Here is a 24,444-nt window from a genome sequence, read left to right as displayed (position 1 = left end):
ACTCACCAACTGCTCCTCGGGCAGCATCTGCCTCATCAGGACTTCAGATTCCTGATGACCTGATTGGCTTTCTGGGCATCTTTCCTGAATAGTCTTTATCCTGCAGAAGATGCAACTCCATGGGTTCCTGAGAGATGGGGCATAAAGTGAGCAATGGCAGGTTCTGTGAATCAGCCGCCATTCCTACAGTTGTTCAAGTCCTCTGCTCAAGAATGCCTAGTGGTTTCCACCTTGTATCCAACTTCTCTCTTGGAGGCCTCTGCACTAGAGCCCCATTTGGACTCAATGGCCAAAGGCATGCCCTCCCACCCATAGCGATAGTAGGGGTGATCATCTGTTGGGTGAAGTGCCCCATGCGTGACGGAATCTCATTCACCTCAAAACTTAGGGTTTCCATCTCAGACACTGGGAACTTGATAATGAGCACTGTTTGCTACAGTTATTGGAAATGAATACCTTAAGCACAAAGTGTTGGGCCTCTGTGAGTCAATCAGATCATAGAAAAATCAGAAAACAAGTTCTTGTTTCTCACCTTTGCTGAGTAAGCACAGAGCACAGGCTATAGGCATCCTCTCCCTTGGCCCTGCCATATCATATACCTAGAATCTGTGCTGCAGAGACTTCTTGAAAAGGAAATCTCCAGATAGGTGTCAGATATCTTCCATTTGTTCCTAGATTCATTCTCCAACCTTCTCTACTAGGCTGTCTGTGCTAGGAGGCTCTTGATAATCAGGCAAGCACAATGACCCATCCTAGTGATGCCAGCATCCCCTTGGCCATGTAGTGCTTGCTCAAGGAGCCTGTTACAAAGTGCTCCTTTGAAAGCACTTTGTATCTCTGGTGCAGAGATAGGGGCTATACATAGGCTCAACCAAAAAGCTGATTTTTCTTCTGCCTCTGCAGATTGGCCAACTGGTCAAAAGCAGAGGTTTATGCTGATCCCCTGAGATGACACCCTGGGAGCAGGTGGGTCACATTAGCCTCCTCCATTGTGGAAGGGCAATGCTTTGCCCTCATAGAGTCAGACACATTCTGGTAGAGATCATCCTCTCAGCCTTAACAATTCTATCCACACACCACTCACAGAGCACCTTATCAATCTCCATGGTATCCTGCACACCATCACCTCTGTCTAAAGGCACATTTTTTAGCAAAGGAAGTGAGCAGGGGACTCACGCTTGCAGAATTCACAGGTCTCAACATGTGACCTGTGACCCAGAGTCAGTTGGCTTGATAGACTGCTGCAGCACTGGCTTTACCAGCTGTGTGATGGTCCCACAGCAGGTGGCATATGCTTTAAACCAGCAGGCAGTGTATAATGGCATCACCCCATCAGAGAGCATGGGTCTGGGAGCCAAGCAGGGGAGGTAGAAGTTGACACCTCTTACTATTGCACTCAATAACCACTTGAAGAGTTTTTGCTTCCCATTAATCTGCTGCTGCCAGCACTGTTCAACAGCTCTGGATAATACTTGTGGATCCTGATACTAAGGAGCCTGCTCCTTATTCATCAAGAAACACATAACCAGGTACAGAAACTCTGCAGAGTACTCATGAGTGACAGGAGGAGCTGTACCACAAGAAGGAAGGGCTCAGGGAAGGGGACATGTCTTACTCACTTGTTAGCTTCCACGGGTGGGATGTGGCAGCGCTCATGAAAGGATCTTGGACAAGTGTCGCAGCAGAACAGCCGTCCCCATTTGTTGCACACCTCACATATATTTGAGTTTTCCGGCTAGAAGGGGAGATGTAGACATCACTGGGATCAGTGAGACCCTTGGACTCTAGAATATGTGATCTTTTTATGTATCAAGGGCACACTTGTAAATTTCTCTCCTCAAAATATTAAGGATTGCTGAGTGGAGATCTCAGAAGACATTTTGGTCTGCGGCAAAGTTCAGTAGATAGTGGCTGTGTGTCAGGCCAGAAAAGTTTTCTTTATGAAACCAGAGATTCTGACATGATGACTAGTGACAAAAAATAGGATGAATTAGAGATAATTTGAGCAATTTATTAAACAGCTGGGAAAACCTGGCCCAGAAATAGTGTCTTTTCTAGCTGTCTACTTTGTATCCGTTAAACTGACTTGTCTAAGTGTGATTTACTGAGAATTTAATATGATGGAATAAACTTCTGAGATATCACTGCAACCCACACTCTTGCCATAGCAAGAATGAGTTGAAGAAAAGGCTTGGGGAGGAGTTCCTGGATGTCAGTTATTTGCCTGGAGGGCTCTGGGCCTGCAGCAGTACCTCTGGGATGGAAACACCGTGGGCAAGATGACCAGGTGGGCAGCAGGGAGTACAGGGCTTTTTGCTCTGGGAACCTGGAGGAAGAGTCCCCATGACTTAGTCAACTTGGCATGTAAGGTGTTGTAATTTCTCTTCATCTACAAAGTCACATATATAAAAAAAATTCTAGGCTGCAAGATATATCTTGCCCATGTGTTCCCTTTCAATGGCAGAACTTGAATGGCCTATTAGGAGCCATTTCTTGGGCACATGTCCATGGGGGGTGCCTGAGTTTCCCCCGGAGTGGGGCCTTGTAACTGTTTTTCCTTTTTGTTGTAACAGATGAGACTCATCGATGCTGACCACTATTTTTAGGCTGCTGGGTCAAGGCTTCTGATCCATCATCCTATAAAGTACACTGCAAGTGGGCCCCAAGAAAGAATAAATACCACAGGCAAATCCTATGTTTGAAGTTCCATTGTCTAGAAAGCCTGCAAACTTGATGTGTGTCTCTTTAACCTTTTTAGTAAGAATTTTTTTCTTTTGTTTAGAAGTGGTTCTCAACTTGCTCTACAGTAGAATCCCCTGGGAGCATTAAAAAAAAATCTCTGGAGCCCCATTACCAGAGATTTTGATTCAGTTAGCCTGGGTTGGGGTATAGGCATCAGTATGTCTTAAATGTTGTCCAGATGGTTCTAATGTGCGGTCAATAGTTGAGAACTCTGGCCTCTAATGCAGTGGTCTCTGAACAAGCAGCAGCAGCAGCACCTGGAACTTGTTAGAAATGTACAACCTTGGGCTCTGCCTCTCACTCACTGAATCAGAAGCCTAGGGGTAGTTCCCAGCCAGCTGTGGTCTACGAAGTCCTTCAGGTGGTTCTGATGGACCCTACACAATTGTGGCAATTGTGATTGAACTGTATTGCACTACAGTGACTCACAACTTTGCTTGTGCTAGAAAAACACAAAACACCCGAGGAGCTTTGGAAACACCAATTCTCAGGCAGCACCTCAGACCAATAACATCAGAATCTTTGTGGGGGGTAGGGGGGATCCCCAGGTGATTGCATTGTGCGGCCAAGGTTGAAAACCCACATTACAAAGTGGTTTCTCATGAGTAAGGGCTGGGAGGTCATAACTAGAGTCATTAACAGCCCACAAGTTTGTCTGGGAAAGTTTTTGAAAAGGGGTGAGGATTTCCTTGCTGGAAGAGTTGCCTTCTCCTCTTCACAGAGGGCTTGGCTGTGGGCTGTAAGAAATGGCCCTATGGGTCGCCCTTAGTCATCAAACAAGTTATGAAGACCCCAGAGATGAGAGCTGTTTGACTACTGAAGGATCTCACCTCCAGCAGAGAAATGGAAACAGTGTGGGTTGATCTAGATCTTGCTAGGAAAGTGCATTGGCTAAGAAAATAGAGGGCATGGCAACCTCTTTTCTATCCCCTCTCAATTAGTGTCCTGTACCAGTCCAGCTGCATGGCATTTTTGTTTTGAGACAGGGTCTCACTCTGTCACCTAGGCTGGAGTGCAGTGGTGCAATCACAGCTCACTGCAGCCTCAACCTCCTGGACTGAAGTGATCCTCCTACCTCAGCCCCTGGAGTAGCTGGGACTACAGGTGTGTCCCACCATGCCTGGCTAATTTTTGGTATTTTTTGTGGAGGTGGAGTTTTGCCATGTTGCCCAGGCTGGTCTCAAACTCCTGGGTTCAAGTGATCCTCTTGCCTCAGCCTCCCAAAGTGCTAGGATTACAGGCATGAGTCACTGTGCCTAGCTTACATGGCATTCTTACAATGAAAAGTGCTCCTTGCAGTTGTGCAAAAGGCTGACCTTGCCTAAAATGCTCATCTCATTGCAATGAAAAGAATCAAAATGTGACTTTGTTTAGACAGGGAAGTCACCCATGATCTTGAAATGCCAGGGGTTCAGTTTAGGTCCTGCTGCTTGCCACGCAGAGAGCCAATCACTGAGACAATGAGTATTGCCAAGGAAGAAGGCTTTAGTCGGGTGCTGCAGCCAAGGGGATGAGAGATCAGTCTGAAATCTGTCTCCCTGACTCACTAAAGTTAGGGGTTTATATAGCAGAAATGTGTCTACATGCAGGGAAGCAGGAATTAGGGAGTGGTAAGGAGGAGGAGTTGGTTAACAGGAATGAGATTTTTGGTTAGGCAGTCAAAAGGGGTGAGGAGTTTGGCATCTCATTGTCCAAATACAGTGATCTGGTGAGTTTCAGTCCCTTGATGTTATGTGGGAGGTCTGACGGTTGGTTTCCTGAGAAAGAACTCAGATAAGACAAATGTAACTCTCTCAAATTTTAAGACTGAGAGGGTCAATTTCTATGTTTATTCAAAATAAACTGTAAAAATCAGATTTATGGGACAATTGGGTTCATTTCAGTGCCCCTTTTCTGTTTATCAATTCCTCAATCATGGGGAACTGGTCGTCAATCTTTCTGGCTGTTTCATGCTGATGAGGAGTGTTGTGGGCAACTCTGTACCATGGGTGACCCACATAGCCACCCAAAAATAAAAAGTTAACTGAATACTATAGGTTTCTTCTGAAACACACTCTTTTTCTCTCCAGTCTCCCACTTCCACTAAAGACAAATCACAGCAGGACCAACCTACCTGCCAAATAAGCTTCAGTCCCGTATACTTGGCTTATTTGCCCACACAAGGTGCAGCAAGAACCATTGTCCATATAGGCTATGTTAAACTGGCTTTGCTGGAACCTCTCACAAGGCCATTTCAGTCAAAGCCCTGGGAAAATGACCAGTTCCTCCAACTGTGTCTTGTTATAAAAGAAAACTTTTTTTTTTTTTTTTTTTTTTTTTTTTTGAGGTGGAGTCTTGCTCTGTCACCCAGTCTGGAGTGCAGTGGCATGATCTCGGTTCACTGCAACTTCCACCTCCCAGGTTCAAGTGATCCTCCTGCCTCAGCATCCCAAGTAGCTGGGACGACAGGCAAGCACCACCACTCCTGGCTAATTCTTGTATTTTTAGTAGAGATGGGGTTTCACCATGTTGGAAGGCTGGACTCAAACCCCTGACCTCAAGTGATCCACCTGCCTTGGACTCCCAAAGTGCTAGGATTACAGGCGTCAGCCAACACGCCCAGCAGAAAACATTATTAAACATACGCAAACACATTGCCATGAATTAATAATATTCACAAATAGTTTATGAATTTTGGAGAAATTAGGCAGAGAGAGAGAAATATGCCTCAAACTTAGTTTACAAGAGTAATGCTCCTCTCAATTGTTAAAGGCAGAAATGTTTCAAACAAAAAAAATCCATAAGAAATTATTTCTGGCCTCCATTTGTTCAGTGTAGGCAACTAACTCCTGCTCTGCTTCATATTAGGTTAGTAAATTTTATGAACGTATCAGTTTTTCAGTTAGTTTCTTGGATGTTTTCTCTCTCTAATCTAATGGAACAACCTCCAAAGTCATCAGAAACCTACATTCAAGAGTCCTTTTCATGAACTCCCACAAAGAAGCAAACCATGGACTGTAGCTGATTTTAAGTTACTTTTTTTTTTTTTTTTGAGATGGAGTCTCGCTCTGTCGCCCAGGCTAGAGTGCAGTGGCATGATCTCGGCTCACTGCAACCTCCGCCTCCCAGGTTCAAGGAATTCTTCTGCCTCAGCCTCCCGAGTAGCTGGGACTACAGGCACCTGCCACCATGCCCGGCTAATTTTTTTTATTTTTAGTAGAGACGGGGTTTCACCATCTTGGCCAGGCTGGTCTCGAACTCCTGACCTTGTGATCCACCCGTCTTGGCCTCCCAAAGTGCTGGGATTACAGGCATGAGCTACTGCGCCCAGCTGATTATAAGTTACTTTTTGAGAAGAATCAATGCAAAATAACAATAGTGGATGTCAAAAGTCTTAAGCAAGCCATAGTTAAAGACACAGTTGATGAGGAAATTTGGTTATTTCTGTGACATATAACAATTCAACATAATAAGCATAATTATTACTGATGGCATATATTAAAACATGTAAGAATCATACGATCCTGGAACACATATTAACAACACATCTATATAAATATAACCCAAAAGAAGTTAAACACCACCTCAGATGTGACAACGCTTTCTGCATAATTCTAATGTAACAAATAAGTCAATAAGTCTAGTATGTCTCTCTTGAACTTCAGGGAACCTAATATGCAAATAAGTTAGTTTGAGGTCAAAAAGGCTGAATTTAGAACTTGAAATTTTTACTCTTGGAAAGTCTGTCAAATATCGAAGTTTTAAGACATTTGATATTACAAAATAGGATCACAGGTCACTGTAAAGTAGTCATTGATTTAGCTAAGAAGATGAAACAAAACATTTACCCTTCTTTTTTTTTTGAGACGGAGTCTCACTCTGTCACCCAGGCTGGAGTGCACTGGCGCAATCTCAGCTCACTGCAACCTCCGCCTCCCGGGTTCACGCCATTCACCTGCCTCAGCCTCCGAGTAGCTGGGACTACAGGCGCCCGCCACCATGCCCGGCTAATTTTTTGTATTTTAGTAGAGATGGAGTTTCACCATGTTAGCCAGGATGGTCTCAATCTCCTGACCTCCTGATCCACCCACCTCGGCCTCCCAAAGTGCTGGGATTACAGGCGTGAGCCACCGCACCCGCTAACATTTACCCTTTTCTAGAGAGTAGACTCAGTTTCCCAAACAATGAAACCTAATAAAGACAGCATGAGGCCACCTAAATGTCTTTCTTTCCTCCTTTTTTTGCACCCTGTAGTTATTCAAAAGGTAAATAAAAATCTTTCATTAGCTCTCATATGAAAATTTTGTTCAAAAGAGAAAACCAAATTTCACCTTTGTATGGTGTATTATTAATATTAAAAGTAATTTTTAAAACCTTATAAACAATTTTTATTTTAATCAGTTTGATCGTAACATAAGATCTCCATAAACCTTTTACAATTTTCTATTAAAGAGCAGATTAATGCTCCAAGAAAATGCTGTTATTCTGACACACGGGCCTAGACACTGGCCTTGTATCAGTGTGCTTTTTATATTAATATTTAATTTATAGAAAACCCTTAAATCTCACATGTCCACATCTTCCATGACAGTCCCTTGGCCTAGACAGATTGAATAGTTTTAATTTCTGGCCCAGGGTCTCATGAAAGCAGTTCATTTTGACTGTAATTTTCTCCCAGGTCTGAAGATGAGCCTTAAACTAGGGTAATGTTCAAGATTTAGCAGAAGTAGGTGCCTTTTTTAGACCCAGAAGTCAAAGCCTTGTAACTTAACAGCACAAGGATTGGTTAAGAGGATATTTATGCTGCAGAAAGTCCTATCATTTTCTGTGACATGTCACAAACACTGTGATTTAGTGTCCAGTAGTTATTACTTCCTATAGCACTTCAAACCATTGTATTAAAGTATTTAGGTTACTCCTCGCATATATCTAATTGCTAGCATTCTGATGACAGAACTGCGACTAAAAGTGTAAAAAATGGGATTGGTCCTATTTTAAACTTATCAAAATAGGACAATTAACTTTTCTCTCCATCATTAAAAAATGGTAAATGTAAATATCAGTTTTGGAAATTTAGCATGAGGATAAATAATCTCCTTTCATTTAGGTACTATGCAACAAAACAGGGACAAAGTGAAATTAAGCACACACACAGTAATTTCTTTTTAGCTATTTTGAAAGAGCATCAAGGCCGGGCACGGTGGCTTATGCCTGTAATCCCAGCACTTTGGGAAGCCGAGGCAGGTGGATCACGTAAGGTTAGGCGTTCGACACCAGCCTCGCCAACATGATGAAACCTTGTCTCTACTAAAAATACAAAAATTAGCTGGGCGTGGTGGTGGGCACCTGTAATCCCAACTACTGGGGAAGCTGAGGCAGGAGGGTTGCTTGAACCCAGGAGGCAGAGGCTGCAGTAAGCCAAGATCGCGCCACTGCACTCCAGACTGGGTGAAAGAGCGAGCATCCGTCTCAAAATAAATAAATAAATAAAAATAAAAATAAAAGAGCACTAGCACACATTTCCATGATTGGTAATATAGTACTGACAACTGATTAGGTAACTTTCTAATCAGTTACAGTACTGACAACTGATTAGGTAACTTTCACCACCAGACTCTTCAAACCAGTGAAACACTTGTGGATATTTTGTTTTCAAGTACACACATGAAAGACTCAACAGTGATAGAAGGCTTGGGATCAAAACTCACTAGTCTCACATCTTTTTTTTTTTATTACTACTTAATCCAAGTGAATGTCACTTAATTTTAATAATGGTAAAGATAACTAAAGTAATTTGAGAGAAATCCCAATTAGTATAATTTCCTTAAGGATAGGCCAATATTTTCTGAACATTAAAACTTTGTACCTATATCACACTTTTTCCTCATTAAAGGAAAAGATCTGAAACTAACTCAAATTATTAATTGAATTAAATTACCTTGGAAAAAAACACCATTTAAACATTTCTATTCTCACCTACTTTTCAAATAACAAAAAAGTGCTATTACTTTTCAGAACTTATATGTCTTTTATTTATTTATTTTTTGCTAGGAACCTTAAAGCTCTTACAGCTCTCTAGATCGTTAGAAGTAAGGAAAACCATCAAATTTTAAGTGGTCGGTGTCCTCTATTAATTTTTGGAAGCTTGACAAAGGTAGATTAGGAAGTTTAGAAAAATAGAGAAAATAATGAATTGTTGGAAATGCATAGGAAACAAAATGACTATTCATAGAACCAAATAAAAGCCTTCCATTAGAAACTAAAAAACATAAATTCATGTATGTATATATAAGTAAAATCCAAAGGAGAACAAACAGCAAATACATGAAAATTAGGAGCAAAAACAAATAGGAAACCAACCTCCAATTTTTCTTCTACTCAGTTTACCTTGGAGGCTATAGTATTATTCAGAGCCTAAAAACATATGATGAATATTTTGTTCCTGATACACAATTAAATGTCCTTAGGTCCACTACACCCACTATACATTTTGTACAATTTAGAAACTCACTTTAGGTATGTAACTAGGAAGCACTTTAGTGCTAGTACTATCTATGCACAATAGCAGATAGAATGTGAAGCAATGCAGGCATGTATGTGAAATTTGGCTCCACACTACATCTGGCTTCATGCTTAATTATATTAAAAAAAAGAACTGCCAAACTGCCAATGTATTTCTTTTTTTTAATTAATTTATTTTTATTTTGTCTTTTTTTAAATATACTTTAAGTTCTACGGTACATGTGCACAATGTGCAGGTTTGTTACATAGGTATACGTGCGCCATGTTGGTTTTAGCATTTCTCCTAATGCTATCCCTCCCCCAGCCCCTCAACCCTCCAACAGGCCCCGGTGTGTGATGTTCCCCGCCCTGTGTCCATGTGTTCTCATTGTTCAACTCCCACCTATGAGTGAGAACATGCGGTGTTTGGTTTTCTGTCCTTGTGATAGTTTGCTTAGAATGATGGTTTCCAGCTTCATCCATGTCCCTGCAAAGGACACGAACTCATCCTTTTTTTATGGCTGCATAGTATTCCATGGTGTATATGTGCCACATTTTCTTAATCCAGTCTATCATCGATGGACATTTGGGTTGGTTCCAAGTCTTTGCTATTGCGAATAGTGCTGCAATAAACATATGTGTGCATGTGTCTTTATAGTAGCATTATTTACAATCCTTTGGGTATATACCCAGTAATGGGATCCCTGGATCAAATAGTATTTCTAGCTCTAGTCCTTGAGGAATTGCCACACTGTCTTCCACAATGGTTGAACTAATTTACACTCCTGCTAACAGTGTAAAAGTGTTCCTATTTCTCCACATCCTCTCCAGCATCTGTTGTTTCCTGACTTTTTAATGATCGCCATTCTAACTGGCGTGAGATGGTATCTCATTGTGGTTTTCATTTGCATTTTTCTGATGACCAGTGGTGATGAGCATTTTTTCATATGTTTGTTGGCTTCATAAATGTCTTCTTTTGAAAAGTGTCTGTTCATATCCTTTGCCCACTTTTTGATGGGGTTATTTTTTTCTTGTAAATTTAAGTTCTTTGTAGATTCTTGATATTACCTTTGTCAGATGGGTAGATTGCAAAGATATTCTCCCACTCTGCAGGTTGCATGTTCACTCTGATGATAGTTTCTTTTGCTGTGCAGAAGCTCTTTAGTTTAATTAGATCCCATTTGTCTATTTTGGCTTTTGTTGCAATTGCTTTTGGTGTTTTAGTCATGAAGTCTTTGCCCACATCTATATTCTGAATAGTATTGCCTAGGTTTTCTTCTAGGGTTTTTATGGTGTTAGGTCTAACATTTAAGTCTTTAATCTGTGTTGAGTTAATTTTTGTATAAGGTGTAAGGAAGGTGTCCAGTTTCAGCTTTCTACATATGGCTAGCCAGTTTTCTCAGCATGATTTATTAAATAGGAAATCCTTTCCCCATTTCTTGTTTTTGTCAGGTTTGTCAAAGATCAGATGGTTGTAGATGTGTGATGTTTTTTCTGAGGCCTCTTTTCTGTTCCATTGGTCTATATATCTGTTTTGGTACCAGTACCATGCTGTTTTGGTTACTGTAGTCTTGTATTATAGTTTGAAGTCAGGTAGCATGATGCCTCTAGCTTTGTTCTTTTTGCTTAGGATTGTCGTGGCTATGTGGGCTCTCTTTTGGTTCCATATGAACTTTTAAGTATTTCCAATTCTGTGAAGAAAGTCAGTGGTAGCTTGATGGGGATAGCAATGAATCTATAAATTACCTTGGGCAGTATGGGCATTTTCATGATATTGATTCTTCCTATCCATGAGCATGGAATGTTCTTCCATTTGTTTGTGTCCTCTTTTATTTTGTTGAGCAGAGGTTTGTAGTTCTCCTTGAAGAGGTCCTTCACATCCCTTGCAAGTTGGATTCCTAGATATTTTATTCTCTTTGTAGTAATTGTGAATGGGAGTTCACTCATGATTTGGCTCTCTGTTTGTCTGTTATTGGTGTATAAGAATGCTTGTGATTTTTGCACATTGATTTTGTATCCTGAGACTTTGCTAAAGTTGCTTATCAGCTTAAGGAGATTTTCGGCTGAGACGATGGGATTTTCTAAATATACAATCATGCCATCTGCAAACAGAGACAATTTGACTTCCTCTTTTCCTAAATGAATGCCGTTTATTTCTTTCTCTTGCCTGACTGCCCTAGCCAGAACTTTCAATGCTATGTTGAATAGCAGTGGTGAGAGAGGGCATCCCTGTCTTGTGCCGGTTTTCAAAGGGAATGCTTCCAGTTTTTGCCCATTCAGCATGATATTGGCTGTGGGTTTGTCATAAATAGCTCTTATTATTTTGAGATACATTCCATCAATACCTAGTTTATTGAGAGAGTTTTTAGCATGAAAGGCTGTTGAATTTTGTCAAAGGCCTTTTCTGCATCTATTGAGATAATCATGTGGTTTTTGTCATTGATTCTGTTTATGTGATGGGTTACGTTTATTGATTTGCGTATGTTGAACCAGCCTTGAATCCCAGGGATGAAGGTGACTTGATCGTGGTGGATAAGCTTTTTGATGTGTTGCTGGATTTGGTTTACCAGTATTTTATTGAGGAGTTTTGCATTGATGTTCATCAGGGATATTGGCCCAAAATTCTCTTTTTTTGTTGTGTCTCTACCAGCCTTTAGTATCAGGATGATGCTAGCCTCATAAAATAAGTTAAGGAGGATTCCCTCTTTTTCTACTGATTGAAATAGTTTCAGAAGGAATGGTACCAGCTCTTCTTTGTACCTCTGGTAGAATTTGGCTGTGAATCTGTCTGGTCCCGGACTTTTTTGGTTGGTAGGCTGTTAGTTATTGCCTCAATTTCAGAACCTATTATTGGTCTATTCAGAGATTCAACTTTTTCCTGGTTTAGTCTTTGGAGGGTGTATGTGTCCAGAAATTTATCCATTTCTTCTAGATATTCTAGTTTATTTGCATAGAGGCATTTATAGTATTCTCTGATGGTAGTTTGTATTTCTGTGGGATCTGTGGTGATATCCCCTTTATCATTTTTTATTGCATCTATTTGATTCTTCTCCCTTTTCTTCTTTACTAGTCTTGCTAGTGGTCTATTTTGTTGATCTTTTCAAAAAACAAGCTCCTGGATTCATTGATTTTTTGATGGGTTTTTTGTGTCTCTATCTCCTTCAGTTCTTCTCTGATCTTAGTTATTTCTTGCTTTCTGCTAGCTTTTGAATTTGTTTGCTCTTGCTTCTCTAGTTCTTTTAATTGTGACATTAGGGTGTTCATTGTAGATCTTTCCTGCTTTCTCTTGTGGGCATTTAGGTCTACAAATTTCCCTCTACACACTGCTTTAAATGTGTCCCAGAGATTTTGAAACGTTGTGTCTTTGTTCTCATTGGTTTCAAAGAACATCTTTATTTCTGCCTTCATTTCGTTATTTACCCATAGTCATTCAAGAGCATGTTGTTCAGTTTCCATGTAGTTGTGCAGTTTTGAGTAGTTTATTAATCCTGAGTTCTAATTTAATTACACTGTGGTCTGAGAGACAGTTTATTGTGATTTCTGTTCTTTTACATTTGCTGAGGAGCGTTTTACTACAAATTATGTGGTCATTTTTAGAATAAGTGTGATGTGGTGCTGAGAAGAATGTATATTCTGTTGATTTGGGGTGTAGAGTTCTGTAGCTGTCTATTAGGTCTGCTTGGTCCAGAGCTGAGTTCAAGTCCTGGATATCCTTGTTAACCTTCTGTCTCATTGATTTGTCTAATATTGACAGTGGGGTGTTAAAGTCTCCCATTATTATTGTGTGGGAGTCTCAGTCTCTTTGTAGGTCTCTAAGGACTTGCTTTATGAATCTGGGTGCTCCTGTATTGGGTGCATGTATTTAGGATAGCTAGCTCTTCTTGTTGAATTGATTCCTTTACCATTATGTAATGGCCTTCTTTGTCTCTTTTGATCTTTGTTGGTTTAAAGTCTGTTTTATCAGAGACTAGGATTGAAATCCCTGCTTTTTTTTGCTTTCCATTTGCTTGGTAGATCTTCCTCCATCCCTTTATTTTGAGCCTATGTGTGTCTTTGCATGTGAGATGGGTCTCCTGAATACAGCACACTGATGGATCTTGACTCTTTATCCAATTTGCCAGTCTATGTCTTTTAATTGGGGCATTTAGCCCATTCACATTTGAGGTTAATATTGTTATGTTTGAGTTTGATCCTGTCATTATGATGTTAGCTGGTTATTTTGCCTGTTAATTGATGGAGTTTCTTCATAGCATCGATGGTCTTTAGCATTTGGCATGTTTTTGCAGTGGCTGGTACTGGTTGTTCCTTTCCATGTTTAGTGCTTCCTTCAGGAGCTCTTGTAAGGCAGGCCTGGTGGTGACAAAATCTCTCAGCATTTGCTTGTTTGTAAAGAATTTTACTTCTCCTTCAACTTATGAAGCTTAGTTTGGCTGGATATGAGGTTCTGGGTAGAAAATTCTTTTCTTTATGAGTGTTGAATATTGGCTGCCACTCTCTTCTGGCTTGTAGAGTTTCTGCTGAGAGATCTGCTGTTAGTCTGATGGGCTTCCCTTTGTGGGTAACCTGACCTTTCTCTCTGGCTGCCCTTAACATTTTCCCCTTCATTTCAATCTTGCTGAATCTGACATTTACGTGTCTTCTGGTTGCTCTTCTCAAGGAGTATTTTTGTGGTGTGCCCTGTATTTCCTGGATTTGAATGTTGGCCTGTCTTGCTAGGTTAGGGAAGTTCTCCTGGATAATCTCCTGAAGAGTGTTTTCTAACTTGGTTCCATTCTCCCCGTCACTTTCAGGTACACTAATCAAATGTAAGTTTGGTCTTCTCACATAGTCCCATATTTCTTGGAGGCTTTGTTCGTTTCTTTTCATTCTTTTTTCTCTAGTCTTGTCTTCTCACTTTATTTCATTAATTTGATCTTCAGTCACTGATATCCTTTCTTCCACTTGATTGAATCGGCTATTGAAGCTTGTGCATGAGTCATAAAGTTCTCGTGTCATGGTTTTCAGCTCCATCAGGCCATTTAAGTTCTTCTCTACACTGTTTATTCTAGTTTATTCTAGTTAGCTATTCGTCTAACCTTTTTTCAAAGTTTTTAGCTTCCTTGTGGTGGGTTAGAACATGATCTTTTAGCTTGGAGAAGTTTGTTATTACCGACCTTCTGAAGCCTACTTCTGTGAACTTGTCAAACTCATTCGCCGTCCAGTTTTGTTCCCTTGCTGGTGAGGAGTTGCAATCCTTTGGAGGAGAAGAGGCGCTCTGTTTTTTGGAATTTTCAGCTTTTCTGCTGTGGTTTCTCCCCACCTTTGTGGTTTTACCTACCTTTGGTCTTTGATGTTGGTGACCTACAGATGGGGTTTTGGTGTGGATGTCCTTTTTGTTGATATTTTTGCTATTCCTTTCTTTTTGTTAGTTTTCCTTCTAACAGTCAGACTCCTCAGCTGCAGGTCTGTTGAGTTTGCTGGAGGTCCACTCCAGACCCTGTTTGCCTGGGTATCACCACCAGAGGCTGCAAAACAGCAAATATTGCTGCCTGATCCTTCCTCTGGAAGGTTCATCCCAGAGGGGCACCTGCCTGTTTGAGATGTCTGTGAGCCCCTACTGGCAGGTGTTTCCCAGTCAGGCTACATGGGCGTCAGGGACCTGCTTGAGGAGGCAGTCTGTCCATTCTCAGAGCTCGAATGCCTTGCTGAGAGAACCACTGCTCTCTTCAGGGCTGTCAGACAGGGATGTTTAAGTCTGCAGAAGCTCTCTGCTGTCTTTTGTTCTACTGTGCCCTGCTCCCATAGGTGGAATCTATAGAGGCAGTAGGCCTTGCTGAGCTGTGGTGGGCTCCGCCCAGTTCATGCTTCCCTGCCTTTTTGTTTACAGTGTGAGCTACTCAAGCCTCAGCAATGGTGGGCGCCCCTCCCCCCACCAATCTGCAGTATCACAGGTTGATCTCAGATTGATGTGCTAGCAGTGAGCAAGGCTCTGTGGGTGCGGGACCCACCGAGGCAGGCATGAGAGGGTATCTCCTGGTCTGTCGGTTGCTAAGACTGCAGGAAAAGTCAGTATTTGGTCAGGAGTATACCATTTCTCCAGTGTACTGTTAACCAGACAGATAGTCTGTCACAGCTTCCCTTGTCTAGGAAAGGGAAATTCCCCCACCCCTTGTGCTTCCTGGGTGAGGCGACGCCCCGCCCTGCTTCAGCTTGCCCTCTGTGGGCTGCACCCAGAGTCCAACCAGTCCCAATGAGATGAACCAGGTACCTCTGTTGGAAATGCAGGAATCACCTGTCTTCTTCTTCAGTCTCGCTGGGAGCTGCAGACTGGAGCTCTTCCTATTCGGCCATCTTGGAGTGCGAATGTATTTCTTCACAACATTTCGTAATTTACTAATTCACCTTCATCAAGACTAAGAGCTTTAACTATGAGCAATGTTAATTAGTCAAGTTTCTCCAATTTTCTATCAGGTTTTAAATAATATTATCCAAACTTTTCAACTTACTGTTTTTTCTGTATGCTCATGAAGATAGACACACAGGGAAACAGGGAAAAAAATTACCTATGGCTTACACAGACCATCTATGACATGGTTGAAATTTCTGTTTTGTCCTAAATTTTCTTTTTCTTTTTTTAAAAAAATAAGTCATTTTACTTTAGGACAAAAATTTACCATACAAAATCCTTTCTCATACAAAATTATTCTCCTTTCTTTGTAACCTTCCTTACCAAAATTACGTCTTGATATCCATAACTCTCTTTACATCTCTCTCCTTTACTTACTGGTTCCTTTTTACCTTGTTTCATAAATAACCTTTTCAAGCCCATAATTTGAAGTAACCTTCAGATAACCTCTGAATTAGACAAAATTATTCTTTTTCTCAATAAAAGCACATCTTCTTTGGCACATTTTATATACAGAATTACATATTAACTAGAATTCTTGTCCTTAGTAATGTTAAATTTTAGTGAAAACCCAGGAAGCAAGAAATCCTGAGTTGCCTATGAGATACTAGCATTTTATAGATGAGAAACATTCTGTAATTTTTAGAAACATGTTTCCCCATATCATAACCTTTTCTTAATTGGAAATTACCAGACATCCAATGAGCATCCAAAATGACTTTAAGATTTTAAATTACACAAAAACTTTATCTATAGCACTTATCCATTTATATTTTATTTATTTTTAGTAGTTTATGAGATTATTTATGCATCATTTCCTTGTTAACCATTTTATAACCTATGAATATCAAATGTTCACCTAAATAAGAACTTTAAATTAACTACATGGGTATTTTCACCAATAACTCAGAAGATTCAACTGTTTTGATTAAATAAACACATTAAATTAGTCTTGCTTATTAAAAGAATGATCATTTTGTTTTGGCTGGGTTTATACTTTTTTTTTTCTTTTCTTTTCTTTTTTTTTTTTTTTTGAGATGGACTCTCACTCTTGTTGCCAAGGCTGAAGTGCAATGGTGCGATCTTTGCTAATTGCAACCTCTGCCTCCCAGGTTCAACTGATTCTCCTGCCCCAGCCTCCTGAGTTGCTGGGATTACAGGCAACTGCCACCATGCCTGGCTAATTTTCTTTTTCTTTTTTTTTTTTTTGTATTTTTAGTATAGACAGGGTTTCACCATGTTGGTCAGGCTGGTCCTGAAATCCTGACCTCAGGTGATCCACCTGCCTCGGCCTCTCAAAGTGCTGGGATTACAGGCATGAGCGACCACACCCAGCTGGTTTATAGTTTTATAACCTTCTGTGCCAAGCTCTGTCACCTCAAAATATCTAGCAGAGACAAATATAAAATCCAGACAGAAATATATGCTGACAATTCTAAAGACATTTATATTTTTATTTTACCAGTAATTTTTTTTTTTGAGATGGAGTCTCACTCTTGTCACTCAGGCTACAGTGCAATGGCATGATCTCAGCTTACTGCAACCTCCACCTCCCAGATTCAAGTGATTCTCCTTCCTTAGCCTCCTGAGTAGCTGGGATTACAGGCACCTGCCACCATGCCTAGCTAATTTTTAAATTTTTAATAGAGACAAGGTTTCTCCATGTTGGCCAGGCTGGTCTCAAACTTCTGACCTCAGGTGATCTGCCTGCCTTGGCCCCGCAAAGTGCTGGGATAACAGGTGTGAGCAACCACGTCCAGCCTATTTTACCAATAATTGTAAAGCCAGATTGTTTATTAAAGCTGTTCTTAAGTCATATGAACTTGAAAAATACTTTGAACTTAATTAATGAATACTGTTTTGCTTTTATTTATTTATTTATTTATATTTTTTATAGAGATGGGGTTTCACCATGTTGCCCAGGCTGGTCTCAAACGTCTAAACTCAAGTGATCCACCTGCCTTGGCCTCCCAAAGTGCTGGAATTATAGGCGTGAGTCACCATGCCTGGCCAGCACTTTTTTTAAATAAGCCAATTTGGTAGGCATAACATATAACATAATAAAGGTACATACACATAAACACATCTAAACGTGTATACACACAAACAAAGATCCAATTGCTTTTACTTCAGAATTATAGCCATGAGATAGCAATACAAATTCACTGGTCTACAAACATGTTCACATGGCTACACTTTGCCCTGATATGTTATCCAGTGAAGGCTGTGAACCAAAATTTTGGGTGAAGCAGTTTTCAAGGCAGTTTGATTTTTAAAGGCCAAATCTCCCCAGGCTCCAAAGAACACTGGGGCCAGCATTTTGGGAGGCTGAGGCAGGTGGATCATTTGAGGTTGGGAGTTTGAGACCAGCCTGGGCAACACGATGAAACCCTGTCTCTGCTAAAAATACATAAATTAGCCGGGCATGCTGGTGGGTGCCTGTAATCCTTGCTACTTGGGAGGCTGAGGCAGGAGAATCACTTGAACCCAGGAAATGGAGGTTGCAATGAGCTGAAATGGCACCACTGCACTCTAACCTGGGCAACAGAGAGAGACTCTGTCTCAAAAAAATAAATAAAGTAAAAAATATTTTTTAAAAAATAGAACACTGGGGCTGGGCACCAGTGGCTCATGCCTGTAATCCCAGCATTTTGGAGGCCGAGGCAGGCAGATCATGAGGTCAAGAGATTGAGACCATCCTGACCAACACTGCAAAACCCCATCCCTACTAAAAATACAAAAAATTAGCTGGGTGTGGTGGTGTGCACCTGTAGTCCCAGCTACTCGGGAGGCTGAGGCAGGAGAATCGCTTGAACCCGGGAGGCAGAGGTTGCAGTGAGCCGAGATCACACCACTCTACTCCAGCCTGGGTGACAGTGTGAGACTCTGTCTCAAAAAACAAACAAACAAACAAACAAAAAAACACTGGGGCCAAAGAGCACTAAAGGAGAACATCACATACTAACCAGGCCCAACTCTGTTTAGAATAGCAGCTTAAAAGCCTGGATACATGGAACTCCATTCCACTTTCTCATTTAACAACAAACTCCAGATTCCAAAGAATACTGGGGCTAAACAGTATTATGAAAGAATATCAGTTTATCAAATTCTAATTTCCCATGACTGTATCGACACACACACAATCACCAAAACACAATGATCCATCTGCTGCCACAACAAACAAGCCCCAAGACTGTCCCAACTAAAACAGTCAAGAGTGTTTTCCTTTCTCCTTCGGTTGGGCTTTTTCAACTTGCAAACAGAAATTCCTTTGGAATTTCCCAAATCGATAGGAGCCAATCCCACTGTCTGGTACCTGCAATGAACACTCAGTTGCTGGAACACACACACAATTACAAACAATCCATCAAGAAAGTCCATATCAAAACAGTCAGGGTGCTTCCCTTTCTCAGCCATTTGGGTTTTTTCAACCTGCAAATGGAAATTCCTTTAAAATGTTCCTCAACAGAGAAGAGCAGATCTTGCTGTCTGGACCCACAAAGGATACTCATCTATCCAGATACAGATGTAGAATTTCAAAGGCTGTTCTTCCTAGGCAATCAGGAATGTGGTTTGGGCCCGTAGCAGCAGGGCCAGAGAGAATCCAAAACTCACCTCCAGTCAAAACTGAGTGGGCAGCTGCTTAGGAGGGCTTCTGAGACTCGTGGCCCATGGCAGCCAAGCCACAAGCAACATGTTTACTGTCAGGAAACCAAAATCTGTTGTTGAAACACCCTGATCTAGGTCCAGCTGCTCACTGCACAGAAGGCCAATCATGGAGACAACAAGTATTGCCAAGGAAGAAGGCTTTAATCAGGTGCTGCAGCCAAGGAGATGGGAGATCAGTCTCAAATCCATCTCCATAACTGACTAAAATTAGGGGTTTATAGGGCAGAAATGTAACTACATGCAGCAAACCAGGAATTAGGGGTAAAGAAGAGGAATATGTCAACAAGAAGCAGGTAGTCAGTTAGGCAGCCACTGGGGGTCAGTTATCTGGATTGCATTGTCCAGATGCCGTGACCTGGTGTGTTTCAGCTCCTTGATACAATCTTAGAGGCCTGATGGTTGGTTTCCTCAGAAACGGCCTCTGATAAGACAAATGGAGCTTTCTGAGATTTTAAAACTGGGGGGCTCAAGTTTCATGTTTGTTCAAAAGAAACTATAAACATCAGTTCTATAGGACAATTGGGTAAGTTTCAAGTTTGGCAGACCCCCTTTTCTCTGCATCCACATGGCAAGCAGAGAAAGGACAGTGAAAACCTACAGGCAACTTTTGACAGTTTAATTTAAAAGTAAACAGGCTTCCAGATTAACCCACCTTGGGAAGGTCTTGTGATTCATGGTGAAATCCTATCCCTGAATCTCATGATGAGTTCCTCAGGTTGTTGACATAGTGATTAATGCATACCCCACTGATCCTGAAAAGGGTGCTGACTTATTTCTGAATCATAAAGTTTTACTGATTGTCTTACAAGAAGACATTTGAGCCTGTATGTTGCAATCTGTATCCAACGATTGTAACCTCTCTATTGTATCCTCCAATGAGAAAGGACAGTTCTGGTGTGAAGAGCCCCTCTTCCTTCTCCTGACCCTACCTATAAAATCATTCCAACTTGTAACAGACTCTGGAACACTCTCAACTTTGTTGGTGTGTTTTCTTGGGTTGATCCTCACATTTGGCTTTCAATAAACCATTATAAATTCTTTCTTTCTCAACAGGCTTAATTTTGGTCAACATTCTGGTGTAGTTGGCAGAATTTTGGAGTGACCTCCCTGGACCACATAGTGTGGCCTCCGACCTTTGTGCAGGTACTGGCAATGAACACATTGTATTCCTGAACTTGGATGCCCTGGCTGGGTGTTGCAGATGAGTTCCTCCCAAAATCAATGAGCCTCCTATCGTGGTGGAAGTTCTGGTTTTTTGAAGCTGGTTTTCTCCTTGGCTAGACAGGAGTTTTTGTTGAATCCTAGGGCAGTGTAAAATAGGAGCTCTGTGAATTGTTTCTCTCAAGGTTTTGGATGGGACAACCTTTCCTTAGCTTTCTCATTTTTGAGTGCATGAGGGAGGGCACTCTTGCTCTGAAGTTAAGAAACGTTCTCTGTCTGCGACCAAATAGTTTTTAGGAAACCCACAATAGCATAGGTGTCAGGGCATACCCCCCACAACATGGAGCAGTCTCATAGGAAAATCCCCACACTGTTAACTTTTTGCTCAGCTGGCAGGCTTCATAAAAACTGATTGTCTCTTGCCCATGAATGCCCTGAAACTTCTTTGGAGGTGACTCTGGAATCAGAGACATGTAAGATAATTTTTCAGCCTATTGAGTGAAATTTTGGGGAAGAAAAATTCAAAACCACCACACTTGATCCACTACATTACTTGTCTCATTCAAAACAACCAAGATGGGAAACATGTCTTCTAAGACTCAGGGTACACTGCCTCTATCAGCACCAGCTGGTTTGATGTGTAACACTTAGGGTCCTTCTTCTTGCAAGTACTTAGATAAGTGGACCCATGTAACCCGGGATGGTCATAAGCAGCAGTGGCCAAAATAGGGATCTTTTGAAAATGCCTAAGCTGATGTATTACCATGCACAATTGGAAAAAGCTGGTTTTAGAACCAGACAAATTGACTTACTTCTGATAGTAGTGAGATGCTCCTAAAAGAAATTCTGGGAAAAAAAATGGCCTTCATTGAAGAGATAAGCAAAAGGCTATCCCACACTATTTCTGATTTGAAAAACACTTCAAAAGCTTTCTCCCTTTCATTCCAATTGCTTCTCCTCCTTCTACCCCATGCCTTCATATTCTTCCTTAACTGAATGTATTCCTTTCTACTTGTTCTCTTGGCTCCCATCTGTCTCTTAGGTAGAGATTTTTGGAATGTCACAATACACACATTTCCTTCTCTCAAAAGGGGGAAAACGTATTTACATTTGGAACAGAAGGAGCAAACAGAACAACTAAAGAATGAAAATGAAACAATTAAAATTATCATAATTATCACCAACAATTTTTTCTGACCCAAGACTAACGAATGACACTGATGAGTTACTGCAAGCTTTGCTGGTTCACTTATGCTCCCAATCTCCCACTGACATTGGTAAAACATATTCAACCAACCCCATTAAAGTGGAAGTAAACCCAATTAAACCCTTTATCCAACATCAGACAATACCCTTTAAATGCCCTGCTGGACTTCACAGTCCCTTGGAGATGTAAAACTTCATTAGCCGTATGGAAGGATTAAATTCTTTCCCTGTGCTTTGAGATATAAATTTGCTACACTCAGTAAGGGCTTCAGTCATGTAGGACAGATAACTTTAATTTGTACCATTTTGAAAGGCACAATTTAATTCAATTCTCCTTTTAAAACAAGTGAAATTTACCTGATTCATGACCCAAATTTTAAAATCAAAGCTATAAAACCTCTATGTAGTAACAGATTGACTTATAAATACATTAATGCTTAGGAATTAGTAGTCCCAAACATCTAAGTTCACATGACTTGAATAAATCTTTTGATAAGTATGACTGATTAAATATTTTTGCTTTAATAAAACAACTATCTTCTAAGTTATCAGCAAAATACTCATATATTTAACTCTAAGATTCTTTCTTAAGTGAACATCTGATATTCACAGGCTATAAAATTGATTGACAGGAAAATAACTTGAAATGATGACTAGCTTTGTCTAATATATCAGTTTTCATAAGTAATCTAGGTAAACTGTTAAAAATAAAGTAAATGTAAATGGGATAAACATATATAAATAAACTTTTAATGTAATTTATAATCTTAAAGTTTTGCTAAATTAAATTAAAAAATAGATGCTAGTTAAACATCTAGGTCAATTCCAATTAAGATAAAAAATGTTTTTGTTATGCGAAAATGTTTCTAAAAATTATAAAAGAGTTCTCATTTGTAAGATACTGTCATGTGATAGACAATTCAAGATTTCTTGTTTCCTAGGTTTTCAATAAAATTTAAAGTTACAGAAAGTTTAAACATTCTAATTAATATATATAATTCTAAATTTAAAATGTGTCAAAAAAAGTAAGATGTGTTTTTGATGACAGAAAATTATAAGAAGGCATAAAAATATGTTCTTTACTGAGAAAAGGTAATTGTGTTTAATTCAGGGGTTATTTAAGGCTGTTTTAAAATAAGGAGCAATATAGAAAGGAACCAGTAAGAAGGAGAGAGAAAAGTGAAGAAAGTTATGAATATTTTTGGTAAGATAGGTTAAAAGAGAATAATTTTGCATGAGAAAAAAGTCTTGTATGGTAAATTTTTTGTTCTAAAGTAAAATGTCTAGTTATTTAAGAAAGTACAGAGAAAAGCAAAAAGTCCAAGCGTTTCATAAACAGTCTAAGTCATAATAAGGTTTGTGAAAAGAAACCCTATGAAATAAATTTGGTATATGATCAAGTTGGCTATAATTAAAAGGAAATTATAAGTCTTTCTAAAGATTGAGATTTGATATTAAAAATACACTAATAAAAAACAAAAAATTTAGTCCCCTATGTTAGAACAACAAGGTTTGCTTAAAATATTGCTTTGCTTTTAATAAAATTAAAAGAGATACTGCTTTTTAATTCTGAAATCTCTTTCTTTTTAAAACTTTTTTTTTTTTTGAGATGGAGTCTCGCTCTGTTGCCTGGGCTAGAGTACAGTGGCGCAATCTTGGCTCACTGTCACCTCTGCCTTCTGGGCTCAAGCAATTCTCCTGCCTCAACCTCCCGAGTATCTGAGACTACAGGCACTTGCCACCACGCCTGGTTAATTTTTTTTGTATTTTTAGTAGAGACAGAGTTTCACCATGTTGACCAGGCTGGTCTCAAATTTCTGATTTCAGGTGATCCGCCTGCCTTGGCCTCCCACAGTGCTGGGATTACAGTTGTTAGCCATGGCGCCTGGCCCAAAACTTATTTTTATTAAGATAATTCCTGCATTGTCTTTATTAAGTTTTTGATTACTCAAGAAAACTGAGCTTTAAAAGGGCTAAGATTTTTACATCCATGTAACTTTCTGTATTGCTTTTGAAGTCTTTTGATTAAAACTCTGGTTAAATGAATAATTATTATTTTACAATGATCTGTGATTCCATTTTGATCAAATGTTTTACACCTTTCTACATCTTTGGCAGGTTTCCCCAAGATCAAAATCCTAAATATTTTTTTGGCCTAAAATTTACTTTGCTATTTTCCAGTTAGATCTCTGAGGGACCTCAAAGAATGTATCTCTCCTCTTGCAGAGATATTAAATGATTAGACTGATTTGGTAAATTGTATGGGAGTAACTGTCCAATGATACGTAATACTAGATCTTTCAGTTACACTTATGAGTATGTTATTGATAAAATGTTCCCCAAATTATATAAATTTATAAAAATCTGTAATCAGTCATAATTTTGATTGTTTTCTAAAGTAATATTTGTATAGATATATTATTAATGTGAATATCCTAAAGATTATATGACATTTGTAAAAATCTCGTAGTTTTAATGGGACACTATCAGTCGTGATTCTGGTTGTTATCTTAAAATGCTGCAGGTAATCAAAATATCTAAATTTCCTTGTCAATTGGGTACTTCTATTAGATTTTAACCATGGCTATTCTAAGTTTTTGACATCCACAGTTATTGTTTTAAAATTTTCTCTACAAGCATTTGAAGTTAACTATAATCCAAAATTGCTTTTTTATGGAAAAGGCTCTGACAAGTACTCTTGAACATAGGTTTCTGATAACTTTGGAGATGATATAGTTAGACTAGATAAAACTTTCAGAACTCTAATGAAAAACTGATGTCTTCATGAAGATTGCTAACCC

At 39.8% G+C, this 24,444-nt stretch overlaps 1 protein-coding gene across 3 annotated transcripts in view; it reads right to left on the bottom strand.

The window, feature by feature from the left end:
* The window catches only part of SP100 (SP100 nuclear antigen), a 131,783-nt gene that overhangs the window by 4,655 nt on the left and 102,684 nt on the right, over window positions 1-24,444 (bottom strand). For all 3 annotated transcript variants that reach the window (XM_063648084.1, XM_054477733.2, XM_054477735.2), the window contains 2 exons: window positions 1,620-1,735; window positions 7-127 (listed from right to left, as the gene is read on the bottom strand). In XM_063648084.1, coding sequence (XP_063504154.1) covers window positions 7-127; window positions 1,620-1,735 — 237 coding nt within the window. The remainder of the gene's footprint in view (window positions 1-6; window positions 128-1,619; window positions 1,736-24,444) is intronic.

This window comes from Pongo pygmaeus, chromosome 11 (genome assembly GCF_028885625.2).
Source record: "Pongo pygmaeus isolate AG05252 chromosome 11, NHGRI_mPonPyg2-v2.0_pri, whole genome shotgun sequence".
Lineage (NCBI taxonomy): Eukaryota > Metazoa > Chordata > Mammalia > Primates > Hominidae > Pongo > Pongo pygmaeus.
Note: the sequence above shows the minus strand (reverse complement) of the source record. Positions and strands in the feature narration are given on the sequence as shown.